The 24,205-nt window shown below is 45.9% G+C and overlaps 1 protein-coding gene across 1 annotated transcript; it reads right to left on the bottom strand.

Moving 5' to 3' along the window:
- Positions 1 to 1,813: 1,813 nt before the first annotated feature.
- LOC134410315 (acyl-coenzyme A synthetase ACSM5, mitochondrial-like) lies at positions 1,814 to 23,394 on the bottom strand. Its single transcript, XM_063143512.1, has 14 exons — positions 23,062 to 23,394; positions 21,169 to 21,403; positions 20,284 to 20,494; positions 18,047 to 18,254; positions 15,646 to 15,789; positions 13,010 to 13,166; positions 10,454 to 10,533; positions 9,650 to 9,773; positions 8,144 to 8,224; positions 6,890 to 6,991; positions 5,530 to 5,657; positions 5,340 to 5,439; positions 4,078 to 4,197; positions 1,814 to 2,398 (listed from the first exon to the last, which is right to left on the bottom strand). Exons 2-14 carry the CDS (start codon positions 21,352 to 21,354, stop codon positions 2,312 to 2,314), a joined length of 1,728 nt encoding a protein of 575 aa, XP_062999582.1. The 5' UTR covers positions 21,355 to 21,403; positions 23,062 to 23,394; the 3' UTR covers positions 1,814 to 2,311.
- Between the last annotated feature and the right edge of the window lie 811 nt (positions 23,395 to 24,205).

The raw sequence follows: 24,205 nt of genomic DNA, 5'->3' as shown, positions 1-24,205 counted from the left end.
GCTGATGCCTTAATTGACGTGCCCCGTAGTCAGTAATGATGTTGTGCAATGTTACACATTGAGCTTGCTTACCAATTTTTCCCCAGGTGCCCATATCTTTCCGTAGTCTTTCAGGCCCAAATCTAGATGAGGAGGATGGAGTGTCTGAGACCAGCAAAAATGTCCTCATGTTGTGCTGGTCCTGCATTGCCATATGAAGTGTCTGAGAGGTACCGTGTACTCTATTGCTAGAGGAATCCTCCATTCATTGATTGATTGTTTACATTGTTGCTTACATCAATTGCAGGCAGTGTGGGTCAATCTAGTCTTCCACAAACTGATGATCTCAAGGTGTCTTGGAGTGGGAGTTTTAATACAAAACATCTGGATGACATCTGGTTAGGGAAAACTATGGGCTCATCTACACCAAGCAGATATTCCACTATGAAAGTGGTATATAAAATGCAGGAGTCACACTACTGCTTTCTAGTGGTATTGAAGTGCACTGACAACTGTTGGGGCCCATGGCCTTAGCCAGACCTAAGGTTTATCCTGGGATTGCCCCGGGGTTGTCCTTGCCTGCTCCCGGGATCCCTTGTGTGTCATTTACATGAAAAGGGATGATCCCGTTCTAGCTAAGGCCCATGACATATACCATATACTGCTTTCATACCACTTTCATAGTGTTATATCCTGCTTGGTGTAGTTGTGCCATTTGCCCCACCAGTTGTCAGTGCACTTCATTACCACTATAAAGCAGTAGTGTGGCTCCTGTCTTTTATATACTGCTTTCATACCACTTTCATAGTGGAATATCCTGCTTGGTGTAGATGAGCCCATAGTTAAACAGGGAGGGGGAGCCTTTTTCTAGTCCCCTTTGCCAGACTTATGATGGCTTAACACAGAGGAGGGTTGTGTGTGGCATGACAGTAAGGCTGAATGCCATGAGAGTTCAAGTTTCTTATTCTGAATGTGGCACTGCAACATGACGAAGGAGAGAAACATGTGTGTTTCTAGCACATTGAGATTTATACCAGCTGTCTTGTTCCCAGACATTGTGCTTTGAAAGTTGAAATGATTGATGGGGATGAAATGGTCTGGGTAGTATGGTGTTGCAGTTGAAAAGAAGGAATAACTGAATGGGTTAAGCACAGTTTTCAAGCACATGGGCTTCAAATTCCATCCTCCCAGCACCACTGCACAACAGAAAGGATATGTAGGCTTAGGACTCCTCTAAATGAGTGATTTATTGCATGCTTGTGATTGGCTACTCATGGAAGTTTTCAGATTGATTTCATGACATTGTCAAAAACCAGGATGTCTCCCACAAATCCTCTTGAAATCCCGGGATAAAAAGAATCCTGGAGGAGAAGGCTATCAATGGCTACTGGTCCTGATGGCTACGTACGTGCTACCTCCAATATCAGAGACAGTAAGGCTATATTCACCAGTTGCTGGGGAACATAGGTGGGAGGGTGCTGTTGCACTGTGTCCTGCTTGTGGGTCCCTGGTTGACAACAGGTTGGCCACTGTGTGAACACAGTGCTGGACTAGATGGACCCTTGGTCTGATCCAGCATGGCCTTCTTATGTCTGTGGGACCATTGGAAACATGAAGCACTAAATAGTAAAAAAAAAAAACTTAGTTAAAAGGATATTATTTGTAGAGTTATATGTATTTATAGGAGAGGCTTTATAGGGTGGTGACCAGAATGGAATTCTCAATTCTAAATTATATATGGTAGGAAGTCAGTCTAATATTATGCACATTTTGCCACAAACTTTTATAACAAATTAAAGGTTAGATCAATGATTGACATATGGAGACACCAAAATGAAAATGATTATGCTTTATTTTTCCCATACTTATTCTACATATGCAAGAATAGTTTTTTTCTATATCAAATATAGTAAAACATGTATTATACGTTTCAATATTTATTGATGCATATTGGGTCAATTTATTGTCGGGGATACAGGTGGTAGAAGCTTATATTTCAAATTGCAATTATGGTACATTTATTTATACTGTAGTCTTTAGTATTTTATTGTTAAGTATAAAAATATTGAACAATGGTGGATTCCAGATGCATCACTTCCCCTTTGCGAACAAGGTCATTCAACCACCACCAAAATTGGGGGGAAATCCAGATGAGAGGAATTATGGAAGCATCCGCAGGAGGGAACCACAGTTTTGCTTGCTTGATTCCACAGATCTCTTAGATTCGGATATTAGAATTAAACAATAGATTCAGAAAGGGAGCAAAAGGGGGGAAATTATCCATCACAGAAGATGACTGGGAGATGATTCCTTTGCAAATGTTCAGCTGAATCTAGGCCCTACCCCATTCCCGATTCCTTAATATGCTCCTCTGAATTTTTCCAGCAGCCGTCTTTGGCAGGTCTTGGACAAACTCGATCTGCATTGGGAAAGCAAAAAGAGACTCTCATACCTCTTGCAGCCTTGTGTCAATTCAGTCGCATGAATTTAGCTCACAAGAGTTTAGTTTTAGTTTAGTTTAACAGGTTAATGCTATATGCAGCCAACAAAAATAAGTAAATAAATAAAAAGGAGGTGCTTTTTCTGTAAATATCTCTGACACGTCAGAAGTAGAGCTGCAGATTCATAGAATCATAGAATCATAGAATAGCAGAGTTGGAAGGGGCCTACAAGGCCATGGAGTCCAACCCCCTGCTCAATGCAGGAATCCACCCTAAAGCATCCCCGACAGATGCTTGTCCAGCTGCCTCTTGAATGCCTCTAGTGTGGGAGAGCCCACCACCTCCCTAGGTAACTGATTCCATTGTCACACTGCCCTAACAGTCAGGAAGTTTTTTCTGATGTCCAGCTGGAATCTGGCTTCCTTTAACTTGAGCCCATTATTCCGTGCCCTGCACTCTGGGAGGATCGAGAAGAGATCCTGGCCCTCCTCTGTGTGACAACCTTTTAAGTATTTGAAGAGTGCTCTCATGTCTCCCCTCAATCTTCTCTTCTCCAGGCTAAACATGCCCAGTTCTTTCAGTCTCTCTTCATAGGGCTTTAGACCAGGGTTGGGGAATATATTCTGGATTGGGTGTGTGTGTGAATGACCCCTCACCACACACTCCATGGCTGGATGACATCAGGGGGGCACAGACAGGCTGCTGATGTCAGGGGGTGCAGCCACACTCTGACATCATCCATTTCAGGGCACACGGGTTTTTCACAGCCACTTTGCCAGCACTGCATCTTCTAAATGGAGAAGGTGTAGCACAGGTGAAGCTGCCTGAGTCAGGGACGCTTCACCACTTTGTGCACAGTACTCCCTGATTTGCCTTGGAGGCCAATTCGGAGCTTCTGAATTGGCCCTGATTTGACTTGGGGTGCCTCAAAACTGCCCCAGCCCACTTTGGATTCGGTTCTGAATCCGAAGTTGGTCGGCTGGTGCGAGGCCAACTGGGAGTCCATAAAACTGCTTTCCCACACACAGACACCAAACCCAGAAAGCTTTTCTGGTTGCTGTAGTTTGCAACAGTAGATCTACGACCATCTTCCTTAAAGATGGCGGTTCTTCTGGAGGATGGGCAGCTTGCCAGCATGAGCATTGGCTTCAGCTATGTCTCACAAGTGGGTGGGCCATCGGGCTGAATCGGCAGCCCATTCCAGTCCCAACACAGGTTTGGGTCAAGGCAGGCCGAATCGGCCCACTTCAACTTGGATTCAGGATTCAGGACCAAGCCAGTGCACATCCCTACCCCTTTGCCTATGCCACATCTCCCCCCACCGATCAGGGACACCAGAGATGCTTTGCCACTTTGTTCTGGAGGTTCCCATTCCTGCTTTACACCAAACACAAATTGAAGGCAAAATGGTCCATCTTGGTGACCATTGGTGCAAAGTGATTTGACTCCAAAGTGGTCCTAGTTGAGGAAAATAGAAAATTGTCTAGAATATCCACGAGCATCAAGGACCATTGGTAGGAAGAATCTTCCCATACCAGCATCATCAGCTGCCCTAACCTTGGGACACATATTCCATCAGTCCAATAGGACATGAGCCACAACTTTGACCCTTCATAGGTATATCCTGCAGTTTCCCAGTAAATACGAAGATACTTGCCTTTCTAGGATACTTGTAGGGAGCGGTAACTTTTTTCACGTGATCCTGCAGCTCCTTGGTTAATTTTTCTGGATCATGTGATAAAAACGCAGGAGACAAGATGACAAACGCCTTCACCACCTAAAGGATGCCAATTATATGCAATGAATGACACAGAGAAAAAGGTAGGCTTCCACGTAACTGGGTTCTTAGGGTAGAATCCAACTTAAGTCCCATTCATTTCAATGGGTCTACTTTAAGTAGGATTTGAGTTGGATTCCACCCTTGGTGTACTGGCATGCTTTTTATTATTAACCAAGGTCAGTAGGGCCGGCAACAGAACGTTAGAGTGGGGAGAACTCCTTTTAAGAGTTCCAGCCAGCCACATCCCTTTCTAGGACAATCCATTCCATTACCCCCTGCATCCCCATGGTTTTCAGGTTCTTCTCCCCACAACCTTCAATCTTCATTAGGCTGTTTTTGTAGTGTGCCACATCCTGCTTGGATTGAATGGAGTTCCTAAAGACGTTTGTACTTTTGCAAAACGTGAGGTTCCCCCAATCCTGGTGATACCACTGCAATACTTTTAGAGTTTCCCAGGTCAAGCAGGTCTTTGCAATATAATGGACAGTATTTATTTATTCATTATTACATTTATATCTCCAAGGAACTCAAGGCAGTGTACATAATCCTCCTCCCCTCCATTTTTATCCTCACAACAACAACCCTGTGAGGTGGGTTGGGCTGAGAATCTGTGACAGGCCCAAAGACACAAAGTGGGTTTCCATGGCTGAGTGGGGACTAGAACCCAGATCTCCCGACTCTCAGTCCAATACTCTAGCCACTACGCCACACTGACTCTCCAACCGTGTCATTCTGTGATCTCAAATAGTGCTAGCAGACCTCCACCAAATTTTCCGGTTGTGCAACGGATTGCACAGTTCACTGGTGGAGCACATTGTGCTTGCACAACGGTTTGAGGAATGGCTTGCACGACCGGTGGAACAACGGCTTGCAAATCAGCTTCCACAATGCCTTGCACAAGCTGTTGCACAATAACCTATGCAAAGCTAGCTTCAGTTGGATTCTTCCCGTGCACATAGTTCAGAACTGAGTGTCCGCTAGCAGAAGATCATTTGCACTAGCAGAAGGACACCACTGGATATTGCCCATATGTGATATTTCAAGGAGTATTTCTCTTTTCCAGCTGAGTACAATGCATGTGGTGGTGTCTCTGGGCGCCTCTAAAGGAATTTGTAGAATGAATGGATCACCATTATTACCTCTCCTCTGGCGGGATCTGGGCTGCTGACAACAGCAGATTCCACAACAGCTGGGTGTTCTAACAAGGCGCTCTCCACTTCGAAGGGGCCAATGCGGTATCTAGGAGAGAGTGTGGTCATTCCCCCCTGCCTTTGGGGGCTGAAGGCAGAGCAAACAAAGGAGGAAGCAACAACCCTGACCTCAACCTACCCGGCGGAATTAATGACATCATCCGACCTTCCGACGAACCAGAAGTAGCCTTCTTCATCTTTGGTCCCTCGGTCTCCAGTGACATAAAAATCCCCACGCTCGCTGGCTGCTGTCTTCTCAGGGTTATCCTGATAAGAAATAAAAGCCCTTCTGGATCAGACCAAGGGTCCATCTAGTCCAGCACTCTGTTCACCCAGTGGCCATCTAGCTGTCGACCAGGGACCCACAAGCAGGACATGGTGCAACAGCACCCTCCCACCCATGTTCCCCAGCAACTGGTGTTTTTAGGCTTACTGCCTCTGATACGGGCGGTTGCACTTAGCCATCATGATTAGTAGCCATTGACGGCCTTCTCCTCCAGGAATTTCTCCAAGCACCTTTTAAAGCCCTCCAAACATTACTCCACAACACTAAACTGACGCTTGCAGGTCCATCCACTTTCATTATCTTCAAGATAAAACGCTTCAAGGTAAAACGCAAGGGTATTTTCTTATTTTGAAATAGTGTTTGCTTTGTGGGTTTCTTTTTTGCAGGAGGTGAGATCAAGCAAGATGGTCTCTCTTTGCCCTGCCCATCTGAGTGCAAACACCTCCTCCTCTCTATCTGATGCCCATTTGCTTGTACTCTCCCATCTTCACCCAATCTACACCATCGTCCAAGCGAAGAAGGCAAGACAAGTGGAAGATACTGCTTCACTTCATTGTTCCTGTCTCACTTGCTCAGGGAGTCTAGGGAAACAGCAAGAGCAAGGCAGTGGATGAGCAAAGCTAAAACGCTTTGGACTCCACCATGGGCCCTCTGCAGGAACGTGGACTATAGCAAGTGCCCATTGAGCAAAAGCCAGCTGATGTATTATTGCCCGTTCTAATGCAAAGTGAACCCATGCCTTCTGAAAGTGAACCATGCCTTCTGAAAGTGAACCATGCCTTCTGAAAGTGAACACATGCCTTCTGAAAGTGAACCCATGCCTTCTGAAAGTGAACCATGCCTTCTGAAAGTGAACCCATGCCTTCTGAAAGTGAACCCATGCCTTCTAAAAGTGAACCATGCCTTCTAAAAGTGAACCATGCCTTCTAAAAGTGAACCATGCCTTCTAAAAGTGAACCCATGCCTTCTGAAAGTGAACCCATGCCTTCTAAAAGTGAACCCATGCCTTCTGAAAGTGAACCAATGCCTTCTGAAAGTGAACCATGCCTTCTGAAAGTGAACCCATGCCTTCTGAAAGTGAACCATGCCTTCTAAAAGTGAACCCATGCCTTCTAAAAGTGAACCATGCCTTCTGAAAGTGAACCATGCCTTCTGAAAGTGAACCATGCCTTCTGAACATGCCTTCTAAAATGGACCCAATAATAATGCTTACTGTGTACTTTAAAAACAGACAAAATGGCCGCTTTGGCTTGATTCGGATAGCAATGTCGCCTTCTTCCCCTGGAGGCAGAATATTGCCATGATCATCTACAATCTGTAGAAACAAACACACACACATACACACACAACAAAAATGGCATATATTGTTGCAACTGGCCAGTGTTGATTTAAAATTCCCATGTGTATCATCAAAATCAATGTTGTTTTTTATTTATTTTATTTTAAACTTTGGAGGCAGGCTCAGTTCGCAGTGGTTCCAATTAGATTCTTGGAAGAAGAACAATAAAAATTAAACATAGATACACTTGATCCGAGAATTCTGTTACAGTTTGGGATCCTATCAAGATACAGAAACCAGAGAGAGAATATTTAGATGGAGAAATGGGGTGGCACAGGTGAGAGTTGGCTCAGTACTTAATACTTCCCCCATTGAATTCTTTGGATCATATCAAGAAATGGAAACCAGTGTAAGAATATATAGGTGGCACGGGTGAGGGTTAGTCCCGTATTTAATAGTTCCCCATTGAGTTGTATGGAATAGAGAAAAATGTGACCTCAGAGTTCCCTTCCATTACAGGGTCATAGCAAGAAATGGAGACCAGAGTGAGAATATTTAGTCAGAGGAAGGTTGGGAGTGGTGTCAGTTCTTAAAGGTTCCCATTGAGTTGTGTGGAAGGAAGAAAATGAATGTGGAACTGCATATATGCTCTTGAAATAGACAGGCCTTTCTTCCATACACAAGGGGTGGAAAGACTTCAAGCTTGTCGGATTTGGGTGTTGTTGTTTTTAGCAATCTACCAACCAGAACAAGGTGCAAGAAACATATATGGAGAATTAAAGGACACAGACCACCTCAGCACAGGCTGAGCCCAGTGATTTGTTTTCAGTTGCAGACATGAACGGAGCTCGCAGTCCTTTCACACAACAGTTCATGCTCAGTTAGCCGAAGGCTTTGTCATTTCAACAGCCTGAATTAGGTGGAGGAAAGTCACCATTTCATTGCTGCTATTCTTAAAATAAAACAAAGGGGGTTAGAATCCCTTGTTGATCTATTGCAAATCACCTAGTGGTTTACCAATAGATCTTGATCTATCTTCTAACGTCCCCTGCCGTAGACAACCTCCCCGTCGCAATAATGCGCGCTGCACTAGAAACAGGTAATTTTGAGGAAGTACATGAGTTCCACACTGTTTCCACTCATCTTCAGAGCGAAACCAATCAGCTAAATTTACATTTGTCCTTTTACCTGGACATCATATGGTGGAGATGGCTTCCCCATTGAGCCCGGTTTAATTTTCATTCCTTGGTTATTAGTACATATCGCTACCTGTAAGAGAGAGAAAGAATAATAGAATTCCATCAGAATAGGTTAGTGGGGGGTTGGGGGGTGGGGGTGGGGAGCAGGAAAGGGGATGTGCCCTTTTTATTGCTGCATGAGCAAAAAAACAACACAGCAAGCAGATGGACATTGGTCTGGTCTAGGAATCACTACTTGTTTATTCAACATTTAGAAATTGCCCCTTTGCTCACTGGCCGCTCGAGATGATCTACAATATCCATACAAAAGAACATCGGAAGAGCCATGTTGGATCAATCCAAATGTGCATCTAGTCCAGCACTCTGTTCACACAGTGGCCCACCAACTGTCCTGGAGGAGAAGGCTATCAATGGCTCCTAGTCCTGATGGCTATGTGCTACCTCCAGTGCCAGAGGCAGTATGGCTATATACACCAGTTGCTGGGGAACATGGGTGGGAGGGTGCTGTTGCACCTGTGTCCTGCTTGTGGGTTGCTGGTCAACAGCTGGTTGGCCATTGTGTGAATGGAGTGATAGACTAGATGGACCCTGGGTCTGATCCAGCAGGGCTCTGCTGATTTTCTTATGTTCTTAAGTTCCCTATTTATTTTTTGTTCATAAAATTCCTTAAATCTTAACCGTTTGCTTCGGTTTCAAACTCTCACCCCTGATAATGACAGAATTGGACCGTGGTGCAGATCATCCCAAAATGAGGAACATAGGAAATCTGCCTTATACTGAATCCAAATGTTAGCATAGGTGCCTCCATTTTCTAAAGGAAGCTATGAAGTAGCCATTATACAGCAGGCGAAATGTCACGTATGCGAGAATGTCTCCTTGTATCTGTCTTATCTAATGAAAACAGAGAGCCTCGGCTCCAGTGCTTCGGTGTCCAAGTTAGCTTACAGTAGAGCAGAGGTTAGGTTACAGTGGTTGTTTAGTGAAGATTAGGAAGACCGTTATGCCCCAGTGTTAGGTTCTGATTGGCTCATGCTGCTACTGGGCCCTGCCCCTTTCAAGCTTCAAATGCTGCGCTGAATTCCCTATTCTCTGTCTGACTGCTTGCCTTTGAAGAGACTCCGATCTTGATTACTAATCAATAAAGCGCTTTTGAACCCTCTGTCGCTGAAGTGTGGAGTCGTGCTTAGGGGCAGATTGGATCTCGTCCCTGGGTGAAGAACATTGATCTAACACAAACACTGGTCCATTTAGCCCAGGACTGTCAACACTGACTGGCAGTGGCTCTCCAGGATTTCAAGGGAGGATTCTTTCCCAGCCCTAACTGGGGCTGGGGCTCTAACCACTGAGCTATGGACCTTCCCCATGTCTATTGGAGGAAATATTCCCTTGACATCTACCAAGCTATTCTGTTCATATGCACCGTGAGTGTGTGTGTGTGTGTGTGTGTAAGGGAATGCTGCTTGACACGATCATGCAAAAATATAAAGGAACATACTGTTTCGGTTTGACCATATCCTTCATGGATATCCAGCCCTGTTTGAGTCTTCCATTGTTCATACACTTCCGGGTTGAGCGGCTCCCCTCCGGTCACACAGTGCTCCAGACTCATGAATTTGTAGCTAAATACGAAATGACATCAATTAGCAACCCCAAATGTGGCAGCTGCAACAAAATGTTGCAGCGCAGAGTCGTTGTTCCAATAGTTCAGCTGTGCCCTCCTCCATAATACTCCATTTCATTCCTTTGTCCATTCACCTTCCCAGCCAGCAGTCACTATGCCAGCAGTCTTTCCCCTGCAGATATGCACACCTAACGCATGGCCATTGGGGGCAGGGCTTTGGGGGAGTGTGTGGCCCTGGGGTACGGCCAGAGACTCGGACCCATTGCCCTGTTCTATGGGTGATGCCCCTTCATACATGTAAGACACACTGAATTTATTTCCCCAGGCATTTGGACGTGAGTTATGGGCTGTTTCTGTGGTGTTCATTCAAGCAGGGGCAGTGGAATGGTAAGGGAAATTGTGGTTGAGTACTTTTGGTACTGAATTGTTTTTAGATTATGCTTTTATGGAGTTTATTTTTATTGGTATTATTGTGATAATTATAGCTTATATAGATCTTAGGGGTTCCCCCCGCCCGCTGTATTAATTATAGATTTTGCTGTTCGTGTGTGTAACTCACCTTTGGAAGAGACAAATGGTGATCATCAGCATCATCAGATAAAATGTTCGCTGCCTATTAATTCCATCCTGCCTCAACTTTTCTTTTATTCACAGTTTTAGTTACACAATGGAAAGTACCTGGCGAGATCATGTTGAATCAACATCCGGTATCCAGTGGGAGCTGTACAGAAAACGTTGATTGGGTAACTTGCAAGGGTCTAGATGGAAGAAATGAAGGTACACTCGTCTTAGCAAGTTAGCAGTCTCACCATGTGGCTTTGAAATGTGGCATTTACCTCCCTGCCTGCTGACCTAATGCGGTTCAAATTAAGACCATAGACATTTATTGCAACTCGGTGGAATACATTGCACAGAACTTTTCATTTATTAACCATCCGCCAAGGAAAAGTGTAAAATTATAGGGATTGAGGTACACGCCAGTAGACAACAGTTCTCTTTAGGATTTAGAACACCATGAACACACTGATGGGTGAAGGCTAACAATTTATTAAGCGGAAGCAAATGAACAAAGCAGGAGATGAAGGCAGAATCCTGCAATGCAATGATTGCAGCCAGCAACTATAGAGCGAAGAAGAAGAAGAAGAAGAAGAAGAAGAAGAAGAAGAAGAAGAGGAGGAGGAGGAGGAGGAGGAGGAGGAGGAGGAGGAGGAGGAGGAGGAGGAGGAGGAGGAGGAGGAGGAGGAGGAGGAGGAGGAGGAGGAGAAGGAAGGTCTACATCCCTAATGCCATGGAGAATATCTTCATAATAAGTGGTGGACATGTCCAATAACAGACATAAACACTCAGCACTTTCCGGATCAGCCTGCATTGAGGTTCTAAACTGGGAGAATTCCAGGGACACATATGTACTATTAAATTCGCATTCACCCCTCCCCTATCCTGAAGCTCTGCTCCAACAACTTCAGGAATGTTTGGCAGTAACTCACCTTAGATAACTCCATCCCAGCTATTCTGGCTAAACTTGATATCTTGCCAGTGGCTTATCTCTTACCCTCTTGCTCTGTACCATCTCAGACAGATAACTAATTCTTGGTAAATAATGAGAGGGAGCATAGCTAGCCACTAAAAGCAACAGGGCCAATCAGAAGTCTAGACATGAGAAGGGGGAACTTAGGCACCACTCATTCCCCCAAGTAACAATGGTCTTTCAAGTTTTTATGACAATGGGGGACCAACGTTTAGTCATATAGGGTGAAGAGGGAGACTAAAATTTCCATGATCAGAAGCATCCCATGTCCAGGGTATGATATAATCAGGGCCTTTTCAGTAGTGGCACCAAAACCTTGGAATGCCCTCCCAGCAGGGATCCACCAGCCTCCTTCCTTGTTTGCTTCCATACATGTGTTGAAGACTTCCTTTTATTGCAGCCAGTTCTTAATATTTAGTGACCTTCTGCCTTTAGAGCCTGTTCCAACTTCAACTGATACTCATTTTACTTATTATTTATTACTTTTATATACCACCCTTGTTCTTCTTGCAAGGAACCTAAGGTGGCTTACCTGGTCAACCTCCTCCTCTCCATTTTATCTTTATAACAATCCTGTGAGATAGGTTAGTGACTGGCCCAAAGTCACCCAGTGAGCTTCATGGTCGAAAGGGGACTAGAACCCAGGTCTCTGGAGTTCCAGTCCAACACTCTAACCACTACACCGCACTGGCTCTCAGTAGCAATTTTATTAATTTTAGTGCTCTTCTGCCCTTGTGTTTTTGGATTGTATTATTGTATATTATTTGGTGTTTTTAATAATAACACAGGGAAATGCCACTGCTGCTGCCACCACTACTAAAACAAAATTGCTGTCTTCAATTGACTTTTTGGAAGCTTTTAAATGTTTTGGAAGCTTGAAAATAAAATATGCTGGTATTTTTGCCCACCCACTTTGCCTTTGGTTCCACCCTGTTTTGTTTTCAGCAGGTCTGGCCCTACCATTAGGCAAAGTGAAGCAGCTGTCTCAGGCGGCAGGTACTGGGGGTGGCAGCCACCTCCTTTCCATTGTTCCTCCCATAAGCTACCCTGCCACTGTCAGATCCCAGGGATGATGCTGTCTCATTGCCATTATTGAAGCAAGATCCAACTGCCAGTCTGCTTAGATTCTGTATGTAGAATAGGGATGGAGAGGGCACCTTCTCCTTTGCCTCAGGAAGCACAATATCTTGAGCCTGCCATGAACTTTGGCCCCCCACCTACCACTGGAAGGCGGCCCCCGAGAGCATCTTTGAAGTTGAATTCAGCCCGTGGGCTGAAAGAGGTTTTGCATCCCTGTTCTACACTCCCGGCAGTAGTTCTGCAAGGTCTAGAGAGTTCTTTCCTAGCCCTACCTGCAGACCTCAGAGATCAAACCTGGGGCCTTATACACTCAAAGCAAGTACTCTCCCACTGAGCTATGGCCATGGCCAGCTCAAGACATCTTGCTGCCTGAGGCAAAGGACAAGGAGGGGACCTCTCCCATTCTATGTACAGAAGCCAACTGGAACATTTCTTCCATACTGGCAATGAAAAAGCATCCTCCATTGCACCTGAAGGGAGCTACTTGGCATACAGCTTCTCTGCTGCCTCCCACCATCTGCCGCCTGAGGCAACTGCTTTACTCTATCTAATGGCTGGGCCAGCCCTGGCTTCACCCCTTCCCTTAAAATGGAAGCTTCACCTTACATATGAACCGCTGTTCTTACATTGAGTACGACCGTAGGCTCAAATTGGGGCAGGTGATGTACAAAGACGCAGGATCCGTGCATCCAGGGCGCAAACACACAACTCCAAGAGGTCTTGATCCATCCTGTGTCTGATGTATTCCAGAATATGGCTGAAGGGTTCAGATCCATGCAGCGTCTGGTTCATTGGGAAAGAACGTAGAAGTTGTCAATTGCTGAGTCACAGCTACGGGACCCTGGGAAGTTTGTTAAAGGATAACTCAGCAAAGGTGTTGCAAGTCCAATTCAGAGGGCACAATGGGAGTGGGCCAATAAGTATAAAGTCCATAGGGGTGAATTGGATCATAGAGTTAAAACTCTTGGCTTCAGATTCGGGGTTAGTGCTGAGGAAACCTAGGCATTTTCATGGCTACTTCACACCTGATTGCCTGCAAGAAATTCATAGCTTCTGGTTTTAAAATCTCTTCACTGGCTGCCAATTAGTTTCCGGGCAAAGTATAAAGTGTTGGTTATCACCTTTAAAGCCCTACATGGTTTGGGTCCAGGCTACCTGCGGGATCGCCTTCTCCCGTACAATCCGCCCTGTACACTCAGGTCCTCTGGGAAGAACTTCCTTCAGCCAGCCAAAACTAGGCTGACAGGTATTACCCAGAGAACCTTTTCTTCTGCCGCTCCCAGATTATGGAATGCCCTGCCGGGAGAGATTCGTCAACTTAACAGTCTTCCGGAATTTAAGAAAGCTGTAAAGACTGATCTCTTCTGGCAGGCCTACCCAGTTGAATTTTAAGACACCTTTTAATAATGTGCTGCTTTTAATAACGTATTACTTTTAAATTTTTAATTATATGTATTTTATGGTGTTTGCATTCATGTTGTATACCGGAGGGTTACATACACAACATGCATTCATGTTGTGATCCGAAGGGAGAGGCGGGTAACAAATAAATAGATGATGATGTTGACGATGTCACTCTGTAGTTGAATGCAAAGATGTCTCGTTCAATAGCTGGCGACTGCTTCACACAAACAGCCCTCCATGAGCTGGGAACTACTGCATACCTGCCGAAAGCCCTGTTCAGGCCTTTGGCGGAGTATGAATGGAGGGAGGGTCGGGATTGATCCTTCCCATCCCAATCTCTGCATGTTTAATGGAAGATCTGACATATATAATACAAATAATCAGTTCACTGTTTAGATATTGACTCTGATTGCTAAACTCTAGCTCAGGGATGTGCCCTTCCATTTGTTTTGGCCTGCAACTCCCATCTGTCCGAGCAAGCATAACTATTGCTGAAGGCAGATGGGAACTGTAGACTGATAGCATTCAAGAAAGCTATCAAGATTGATCTCTTCCGGCAGGCCTATCCAGTGGAATTTTAGGATGCTTTTAATATGCTTTTAGGATATTTTTAGGATGATTTTAACAGTGTATACTATGTTTTTAATCAGTATTTTATGTATTTTACAGGGCCGGTGCCAGACTATTTTGCACCCTAGGCAAGGCAAGCTACTTGCACACACACACACACACACACACCCAAAATTGCCAACTTCAATTTTTAAGGACAGATGTTTTGTAGAAAAAATTAAAACTTGAAACTGCTAAATTTATTTCAAATTGCAAGAATAAGTAATAATCAATTTTTGGATTATCTTTCGCAAATTCAAAAGAGCATATTATGGCAGAGAAATCATTTTGAACTAAAGGGCACTCAGTATAATGCATACCTACGCCATTGGCAACACAACATTAAAACAACTAATTTGTATAAAACTGTGACCCTTAAAGGGCAGTACTGCGCCCCTCTGAGGTCTGTGCCCTAGGCGGCTGCCTCGTTGGCCTAATGGTAGCGCCGGCCCTGTATGCTTGCTGTTGTTCCCCGCCTCGATCCAATCGGAGAGGCGGGTAAGAAATAAATTACCGTATTTCTTCAATTCTAAGACACACTTTTCCCCCCATATAAACATCTCTAAAAACGGGGTGCGTCTTAGAATCGTGGGTGTGTCTTAGGGTTTTTTTTTTCTGTTGGTGGTACTGAAATTAGTGTGCGTCTTACAATCGATGGCGTCTTACAATTGAAGAAATACGGTATTATTATTATTATTATTAATTATTATTATTATTATTACATCAAGAGCCTCGTGTGGCACAGGGTGGTAAAGCAGCAGTTTCTGCAGCTGAAATTCTCCCTACGGCCTGAGTTCGATCCCAGCGGAAGCTGGTTTCAGGCAGCCGGCTCAGGTCGACTCAGCTTTCCATCCTTCCGAGGTCGGTAAAATGAATACCCAGTTAGCTGGGGTAAAGGTAATAATGGCCGGGGAAGGCAACAGCAAACCACCCCACTATATAAGGCCTGCCAAGAAAATGTCAGCGAAAGCTGGCGTCCCTCCAAGAGTCAGTAATGACTCAGTGCTTGCACGAGAGGTTCCTTTCCTTTTTTCCTATTACATCTGGTGGGATATAAATTGTCCATCCTTGTTCTAGCTTATCAGTATGGACCCAGCTTTGTACAGCTTGAGCTTTTCATTCTCCTGGTCAACCTGCCTTCAGGTCACCCTGAGCCTCTCTGATCCCATATACCCTAATACAGGAAGCTCTACTCATAGATTACCACTGTTTGCTGTGGTAGAGTTTGAAAACAGTCAGTAGACGTTACCTGCCGGTGGCTGTCAGCCCAATGGCATAACTGCAGTGGGATTGTTCCACCATTTTGGGAGTTCCGGTGGTTCCGCTAGTAAAGTAGATGGCCATGGGCTCTTGGCTCTTGGTCTTCACACAGACGTGGTCCGCAGGCGCTGCTCTGAAACACAAGCACATGGTAGGGTGTTGACGTGCAACACTTTTTCCGTTTCACAGTGATCGTACATTACAGAAATGGAACCTTCACTAGCTGCCAGCCCAGATCTGGGGCTGATTCAAAGTGCTAGTTTTAACATTCAAAGCCCTAAACAGCTTGGGGACAGGTTATCTGAAGGAACGCCTCCTCCCATATGTACCTGCCCAGACCCTAAGATCATCCTCAGGGGCCCTTTTCCATGAGCCCCTGCCAAAGGAAGTGAGGCAGGTGGCTACCAGGAGGAGGGCCTTCTCTGCTGTGGCACCCCGGCTGTGGAATGAGCTGTCTAGAGAGGTTTATCTGGCACCTACATTATACTCTTTTCAACACCATGTGAAAAACTTCTTATTCTCCCGGTATTTTAACAGTTTGTCATCGTGGTCTTTGAACCTTGCTGTTTTAAATCTGTATTTCAAATCAGTGTTTCAAATCTGTATAAATCTTACAATCACTGCTTGGCTTTACCCTGGTGGTGCTTTTATATATTATTTTTATTGTGTTTCTATACTGTTGTTTGTTTTATACTTGATTTGTATCTGATGGTTTTAACTTTTGTGAACCGCCCAGAGAGCTTCGGTTATTGGGCGGTATAAAAATGCAATAAATAAATAAGTACACCTTGGCCAGTTTTCCAGTCACTGGAATCCTTCATAATAAGGGGCCCTTGGCAGAAATCCAGTGGATTGCTGTCAATCACTGAGGTTCCTTCCGTGAGGCATGCATTGCATATTGCTACAGCTAGGGCTTAGGCTGGGGACCCTGAGGCCCGGGGCCGGCCCCAATCCAGCCTTCTGGGGTTTCTGGGCTGGAAGATATCCCCACTCCTGGTTTAGGCGTATGAAAGCAGCCACCCCAATATTTGCAGGGATGTTTCATGTCTAACCCTACTGCCCCTGTTTTAGGAGAAGGTGTTTCAGGTAATCAATCAGAATCAGATTCAGAAGTAGAAGGCGCAACGCCAGACACCAGCCAGCCTGACTGTGGGGGGAGGAAGTTCTCACAGGCGATTCCCCAGCTGGGAGTCAGCCCTCTTCAGTGCTTATCTCCAGGCCAAATCCTACACACTCAAGGGGAAGTGAGCTTTCTTCCGGAGGCGAGCGTCCCAACCAGCTAGCTGATGCTAGGGTCTGCCAGAAGCTCAAACACACAGGGCGGAAGGAAGGCATGAGAAAGTCAGTTCGATTATGCCAGAACCTGCCTCCGCACCAGGCACTCTGAAGTTATGGGTGTTTGGGAAGTGGCTTCCTCTTCTTCTTGAATGGACAATTGTCTTGCTTAGTTTGCATAGTTTTGCCTAGGGGGATGTTTCCAAGAAGTTAGACTCTATTAGGGTAGAAGAGACATTTGTTGCTTAATAAAAGCTTTGTGGATTACTTAGCAAGCCTCGTCATTTGCCTCCCATCAAAAGTAAGAGCGTCCTGAGAAACACGACAGGCTGCAGGTTTCAGCTAAACATTAGGAGAAGCTTCCTGGGAATAAAAACTGTTGAACAATGAACAATGGAACAAACAGCCCTGGGAGGTTATAGGTTCTCTTTCGATGGAGGTACAAAAATTTGGACAGGCGTTGGTCAGGGATGTTGTAGATACATCCCAAATTGCAGATCCTGTGTTGAGCAGGGGGATGGATTCGTTTACCTTCAAAGCCACCACAATCCAGATGTGAAGGGGGCAGTTTTGTGTCTAGCTCTAGGGAAGTAGGTGGAGCTAGTCCTGAGCCAAAATTTCCCCAAAGTTATCTTACCCCATGAAAGAGGCTTCCATTTTTCTGCCTCATCCTCAGGCTGTTTTATAATTCATCTCTGTGGTGTTTCTGAGCTCACCTAATTATTGCGAGGCGGCCGTGGTTGCTGTGCGTACATTTTCTTTCTATCACACATCTCTCCCTTGCTCTGTGGCCTCCTGGGCTGCCTGAACTTCCTGATCTGAAAATCCCTTTGGGATGATGATGTCTTCTCCTGGGCTTCCCACACCGAAGTGTGGGAAGCCAAGGAGGCTGCAGGTTGCCGGAGAGATAATTGTAGATGAAACACAGGACACTTAGGCCCACTGCTTGTCTACCTCCAATGTAAGGGAAACACAAGCCCTCAAAACCACGCCCTGAGAATTTCTTCACCCTTGAATTTCTTTCCGAAAGCAATTTCTTTTTATATTAAATTGGATGAGAATGGTGGGGGAAATGGTGGGAGCATTTTTGGCACAGCACTTATTGGATGACATACTGGAGTAGCTCCTTGAAGTTCAGCCAGCCGTCTCTGCTGCTCTCGGACACAATTATCTTGTTCTGCAGAAACTCGCATTCCGACACAATGGACTCCACTGCGGGAGCTGAAGCTTCACTGACAACAATGCATTTGGCTTTGGAAGCCCGGAGTCTATAGGAAATGTCTTTCGCTGTTAGCTGGGATATACCAGGGATAAAAACAATGCCTGGAAAAGAAGGAGGAAATGAAGTGAGTGGAGAATCTCATCTGGTGTCACCATTCTAGGAAGGCTGCATGAATTGTTTCCTCCCTCTAAGATGGTGTAGAAGTTAGAATGTTGGATTAGGGAAACCCGGGCTTGAATCCTCATTGGGTGACCTGCAGTCAAGCATTCTTTCCCAGACTATCCTACCTTACAGGGTTGTTGTGAGGATAAAATGGATGGGTGGGGGAACCACGACAGCTCATGCGGAGTAGCGGTTATAGTGTTGGACTCGAGCTGAGGAGAACCGGGTTCTAGTCCCCACTGGGCTGTGATGTTCACTGGGTGGCTTTGGACCAGTCACTGTCAGCTTAAACTACCTCACAGGGTTGTTATGAGGATAAATGAGGAGGAGGATCATGCACACACCATCTTGCGCTCCTTGGAGGAAAGGCAGGGCATAAATGTAACAAATAAAAATGGGGCGGCTGCGAGTTAAATGCAATAAAATATTGATCTGAAGATGTAGAGCTATGGATCCAGTCTAGAAGGAGAACGAAAGAGAAGAACACCTACTTTTCATAGCAGGCACAGCTCTTTCTCCCTTATCTTTTTAAAAGAGTAATTCCTTTTAAAATGATATTGTATTATTTATTTATTACATTTATATCCCGCCTTTACTCCTCCAAGGAACCCAAGGCAGCATCCTCCTCTCCATTTTATCCTCACAACAATCCTGTGAGGTCGGTTGGGCTGAGAGTCTGCGACTGGCCCAAAATCACCCGGTGAGCTTCCATGGCTGAGAGGGGACTAGAACCCAGATCTCCTGACTCCCAGTCCGACACTCTAGCCATACACCACACTGGCTTTCATGTTCCTTTAACTGCCACACAACTGTGTTGTTCCTGGAGAATTTTTGTTTGCTGCCAAATCTTTTCATTGGAGGAGACGGACCTTCCCCTACTCCTTTTAACCACTTGGGAGTGATGTTTGCACGCTCTTCCTTGGAGAACTTAGCGCTTTGCTTGCACCACACCACAGTGACAGCAGGCGATAACATCCTGTGTGCAGGAAGTCAAAATAAATAAATAAATGGAGGGGATCATCAATCAATTTACATCAGCACAATTCTTTTTAGGGGCAGCTTATCTTAACTGAACGTGGATTCAGTGACAACCTACACGTTATGCTCAGATACAGGTGAGAAAACCCTGGCCAGTTTTTCCTTTAAATGAAAAGCTCCAGGGCTCTGCACCCGCAGAAACGGACCCTGTAATTGAAGCAAAACAATAAATCAGGGAACAATCCTATTCCTCACGTATGGATTGCCGGCGCGCCTTTCAAGCATGCAGAGAGAGGACAGCGAGGGACGGGAGGGGAATCTCTTTTGTCACCCCAGGTGAGAAACGTGGCAGGACAAGAATGTCGAAAGAAAAAGACCTTGTTGAAGGATGTTATTAAATCTGTGATAGTTCTTGCGGCCACTGAGAAAACAGGCAAGGTTTAGAGTGGTTTAATGCACCTCTAGAGCATGCATTTTTGAGCAGCAGAAGAGCAAAAGGGGTGATCCTTATCTCGTTCCCCACAGTAAACCCATTTCTGGTTGTTGTTGTTGTTATTATTATTCTTTTGCAAACCGCCCAGTAAGCTTCAGCTATGGGGCGATATATAAATGTAATAAAATAAATAAATAAATAAAATTATTATTTATTACATTTATATACCACCCCAAAGCCAAAGCTCTCTGGGTGGTTTACAAAAGTTTAAAATGCAGTTGGGAAAGCAATTCTGAGCAGAAAACCACCCAGTTAAGTAACCTCTCGCAAGATTGATTGTCATTTAAGATGAAACTGTTGAGTCTTCATGGTATTGTTTTTGCCTGTCACACCTCTTTAAGTATATGTGACCAGATTTAATATACCTGTTCAGGGCTTTCAGGCAAAGTATTACACTTCCCACCACCACCAAAAAACAACAACCCTTCTTTTAAAAATGTTTAACTTGAGAATTGGGTGGTCATGCTGTTTCCCCCCACCCCATAATATTTACCAACCTGTTCGTATACAAGCCATGATCAGAATCCACCACTCCGGAATCCGGGGCAGGACTGTAATGATCCTGTCGCCTCTTTGCAAGCCGCACGGACCTGTGAGCACGTTGGCAGCTTTTCGGGACAAGACGCCCAGTTCTTCAAAGCTCCACTTGACCTCTTCCTTCTGGTTATTCACCCACCAGAAGGCTGGGTTCTGAGGTCGCTGTCCACCCTACAAATAACTCAAGTAGTTAAAAGAAGGTGGAAGGTAGGCAAAAAAAACCACATAATCCTCCCAGCCATCTTCGCATGGGATTTTGTGACAAATGGTAAAATAACCAGTGGGAAAGCAAGGGGGCAGGAGGACTGAGAAGCAGATGTCCTTCAGGAGTGGCTCTCTTCTCTTTCGACCTTCTTCCATTGCCTTCAGACCCCATCCCATTTTGACTTTGGCCCTGCCCAATCCTGAAAACCCCCTAGCAAGAGCTTCCCCCAAATGGCATCTGGCCCTCACTCTCAAAAAGGTTCACCACCCTTCCCCTAAAAGTGCACATAATATGATCAACCTCCTCATTTTCTACCAGCTATGGACAGGACCGGCCCTGCCATTAGACAGAGTGAACTGGTCAACTCAGGTGGCAGATCCTGGGAAGTGGCAGCAAGGTGTGTTGGGAGGAGAAACCTGTATGCCGTGAGGTCTGCTCTGCACTCCCCGAGTTAGTTAGCTTGATGTCCTCTGGAGTAGTGGAGAATGTGGTCCCAACGTCAGTGTTGGACAGGTTCATCTGCCACTCTGTTTTGTACATCGAATGGGAGGGGGCGCCATCTTGTTCTTTGCCTCAGGCTGCAAAATATCTTTGGCCAGCCCTGGCTACGGACTTCAACCCAAAGCAGTAGAAACCCTACCTTTTCCAGCTGTATCCACTTGTCCACAACATCACTTGCAAAATTGAAATGCTCAGGCACTTCCTGTTCGCCTCGGATTATCGCTTCGTAGCGTGAGGTGATGGGAGAGGCGAGGTGGCTCTTGGCTCGACGAAAGAGCAGGCGAGGCGACTGCAAACTCCAGAAGCATTTAAACAAGGCCATCATGACACCAACTCAGAAGGCTGCTTGAAAGGGGACAATTTGCTTCGTTGCCCTGCAACAACATTTCTAAAATGGGTCACCCTGAAGACTTTGTAAACCTCAGAAGTTAAGGAATGCCTGATACAACAGAGGACCTTGAGCAAATAGACCCCAGACTTATTAATTCATTGGTCCTCCCCAAATGTCCCCCATGTAAAATGAATGAATGTTATTTGTGTTGTAATGTCTATTCGTTTCATAGGCTGTCATATAGAAAGGGGCGAAGCCAGGTTCAGATGCTTGGGGGCAAATTGGGTATCAGTGGGTTCCCTTCAGCAAAGCTGATTTGGCCTTAACGTTCCTCCTTTAACCACGCCCCTTTTTCTTTGGCTCCTCCTCATTTAAAGTAAAATGGATCTTGTCCAACATGACAAATCTGCGTTCGGAAACGAAAGCAAAAAACAAGCAGAAGTGGCAGATTCCGGACAGATAAAAGGAAGTACTTCTGTACACAAGCATTGTTAAATTATGAAATTCGCTACCACAAGATGTAGTATGGCTTTGGATGGCGTTAAAAGGGGTTGGCTTTAATTTGGATGGCTTTAAACGGGGGTTGGATAAATTCCTGGAGGAGGAGGTCATCAATGGCTACTAGTCCTGAGGGCTATATGCTACCTCCAGCATCAGAGGCAGTAAGCCTATATACACCAGTTGCTGGGGAACATGGGTGGGAGGGTGCTGCTGCACCATGTTCTGCTAGTAGGTCCCTGGCTGACAGCTGGTTGGCCACTATGTGAACTGAGAGCTGGATTAGATGGACCCTTGGTCTGACCCAGGGCTCTTCTTATGTTCTCATCTCCGGGCACATGCAACTAAAATCCTTTGCACCTAGTTTTGTTCTTCTGCAGCAGTCTGATAACTGTAATAGATATGGATGTATGCATGGAAAAGGTGGACTACGAACATAAAAGGTGGACTATGAACGTAACAAACACGCTGAACTCGTTTGCCTGGACAAGACTAATGTTACAATTGCCTTGGCTCCGCCTTCCCCTACCTGATCTGTTTGGACTGCAACTCCCATCACTCCCAGGTTGGGCTGCGGCTGGTTTAGGTGCTGAGACGTATACAGAAGTCGGTGCAGCTGGAAAGGTTGGGAGAGCAACTAAAACTGCAGCCCTGTTTGTACTTACGGTGTCCTAGAGCGTCATCACACGGGAAAATCGCATGCCGCTTCGCTGCCCGCGCGTCTGTCCCTATTACTTCCAACGTGGCCCGTTCAGTGGGCTGCGCTGCTTCTCCTGCACACAGCAGGAGAGAGCGGCAACTTCTGTCTTTAAAACTAAGTCAGGCTTACTGGGGTGTGTGTTTTGTCATGCAAAGAAGGGGCAGGAGGCAGACGAAGTTGTGAGAGGGACTGTGAGTGCTCAGTAACAAGTGTACAATAAAACACTTGTCTGATGGAGCTCCTAGGCCATTTCTACACCTGCCTTTTCCCCTGGGATCATCCTGGGATCATCCCTGTGCATCCAAATGACACACAGGGGATCCCGGGAGCAGGCAAGGAAGATCCCTCCATTTACCAGGGAGAATCCTTAGGTGTAGAAAGGGCCCTAGTCTGCCCCACCAAAATAGCGGGACATCCTTACACGTAAACGTCCACACCTCTGCTTACTTGCTTGCCTTTGAGTTAAGGGAAGCAAGTTTAAACGGGATACAGAAATGACTGACCTCTCCTTTAGCTTCGGGCGTAATCCGAACCAGAACACTTCTGACCCAGCAAGTCCAGCAAACACAGCCCAGCCACGACTTCCTCCAGGCTCGCCTTCCTTTCGCTTCCTCTCGGGGCTGCGCGCATTGGCTGCTCACTTTTGGCAGAGCTACAAAAGCGAATGCCTTTGGGTGCACGCCCATGCACTTTCGCTTCCCCCGTTTCACCGCCTACAGATCTGTAAGTTGCATGGGGGCAAATCAGGCCATGGGGCAGCTGCGTGTGCACTGAAGGTGAACCCCTGTCCCTGAACCGAGCACCCCGTATATCAGCCTTGCTTCTGTGCTGAGCACCTGATGATCAAACTCAAGTGACCGAGAAATGTGCTGCTATTTGGCCTTCCTCCTCCTCCTCCTCCTCCTGTTCCTTCTCAGTAAAAGCCCGCTCAACAGCAGAGGCTGGTGGCTCCCATTTCGGTGGGGCTGTGATTCCATTCTGGGTCTCAGTAAGAACCAGTCAGAACTCTAAAAGAGCCACCCAAGAATCCATTTTGGGGACCGGGTTCAGAACTTTCGATAGCTTCTTTAGAGTTCTGGCTGGTTTGGACTCAATCGCAGAATAGAATCGCAGCCCCAGTGAAATTGGAGCCACCCGGCTCCCCTGCTGCTCAAGAGGGCCACTTTTGTTTTGAAGGGGAGAAACAGCTGTCCGGCAGCTGCTGGAACACGGCAGCCAGGAGGGGGCGGTTCTCTTGCACCGCAGCAGAAGCTGGAGCAGAGCAGAGCCTGGCCGGGAAGCCCCTTGGAAAACCCTGGCTCAGCGCCTGCTCCTCCTCTGAGCTTTGCTGCTCCTTGGTATGGGGAGAAGGCCGTGGCTGCACCTACCGCCTCTCCGGTGTCACAAAGTGGGGCTGTGATTCCACTCTGGGTTTCAGCCAGGTCTAGTCAGTTCTCTTCTCCAGGTGGACGCCAATCGTGTCATATTGCTATTGGTCATTTATGGTTTACTGTTTGATTGTCTTTCCTCACCAGCAAGAGCTGCCGCTATTCCTTCAAAATAAAAGCAACCACAGAAAAGCAGGCTTTTTTTTTTTTTTTTTTTTAAAGCATGCTTAGCAGATGTTGAAGTGGGAGGTGGCAGGGGGAAAGACCCTTGCCTCCGGTC

This window comes from Elgaria multicarinata, chromosome 17 (assembly GCF_023053635.1).
Source record: "Elgaria multicarinata webbii isolate HBS135686 ecotype San Diego chromosome 17, rElgMul1.1.pri, whole genome shotgun sequence".
Taxonomy (NCBI): Eukaryota; Metazoa; Chordata; class Lepidosauria; order Squamata; family Anguidae; genus Elgaria; species Elgaria multicarinata.
Note: the sequence above shows the minus strand (reverse complement) of the source record. Positions and strands in the feature narration are given on the sequence as shown.

What these genes read in the sequence shown, in the direction of transcription:
- LOC134410315 (XM_063143512.1), bottom strand. Translation starts at nt 21,354, where the DNA reads ATGATGGCCTTGTTTAAATGCTTCTGGAGTTTGCAGTCGCCTCGCCTG. An exon ending in AGTGGATACAGCTGGAAAAG is followed by an intron (nt 20,495 to 21,168) that starts GTAGGGTTTCTA and finishes AGTTATTTGTAG; the next exon opens with GGTGGACAGCGACCTCAGAA. An exon ending in GATGTCATTAATTCCGCCGG is followed by an intron (nt 5,440 to 5,529) that starts GTAGGTTGAGGT and finishes ACTCTCTCCTAG; the next exon opens with ATACCGCATTGGCCCCTTCG.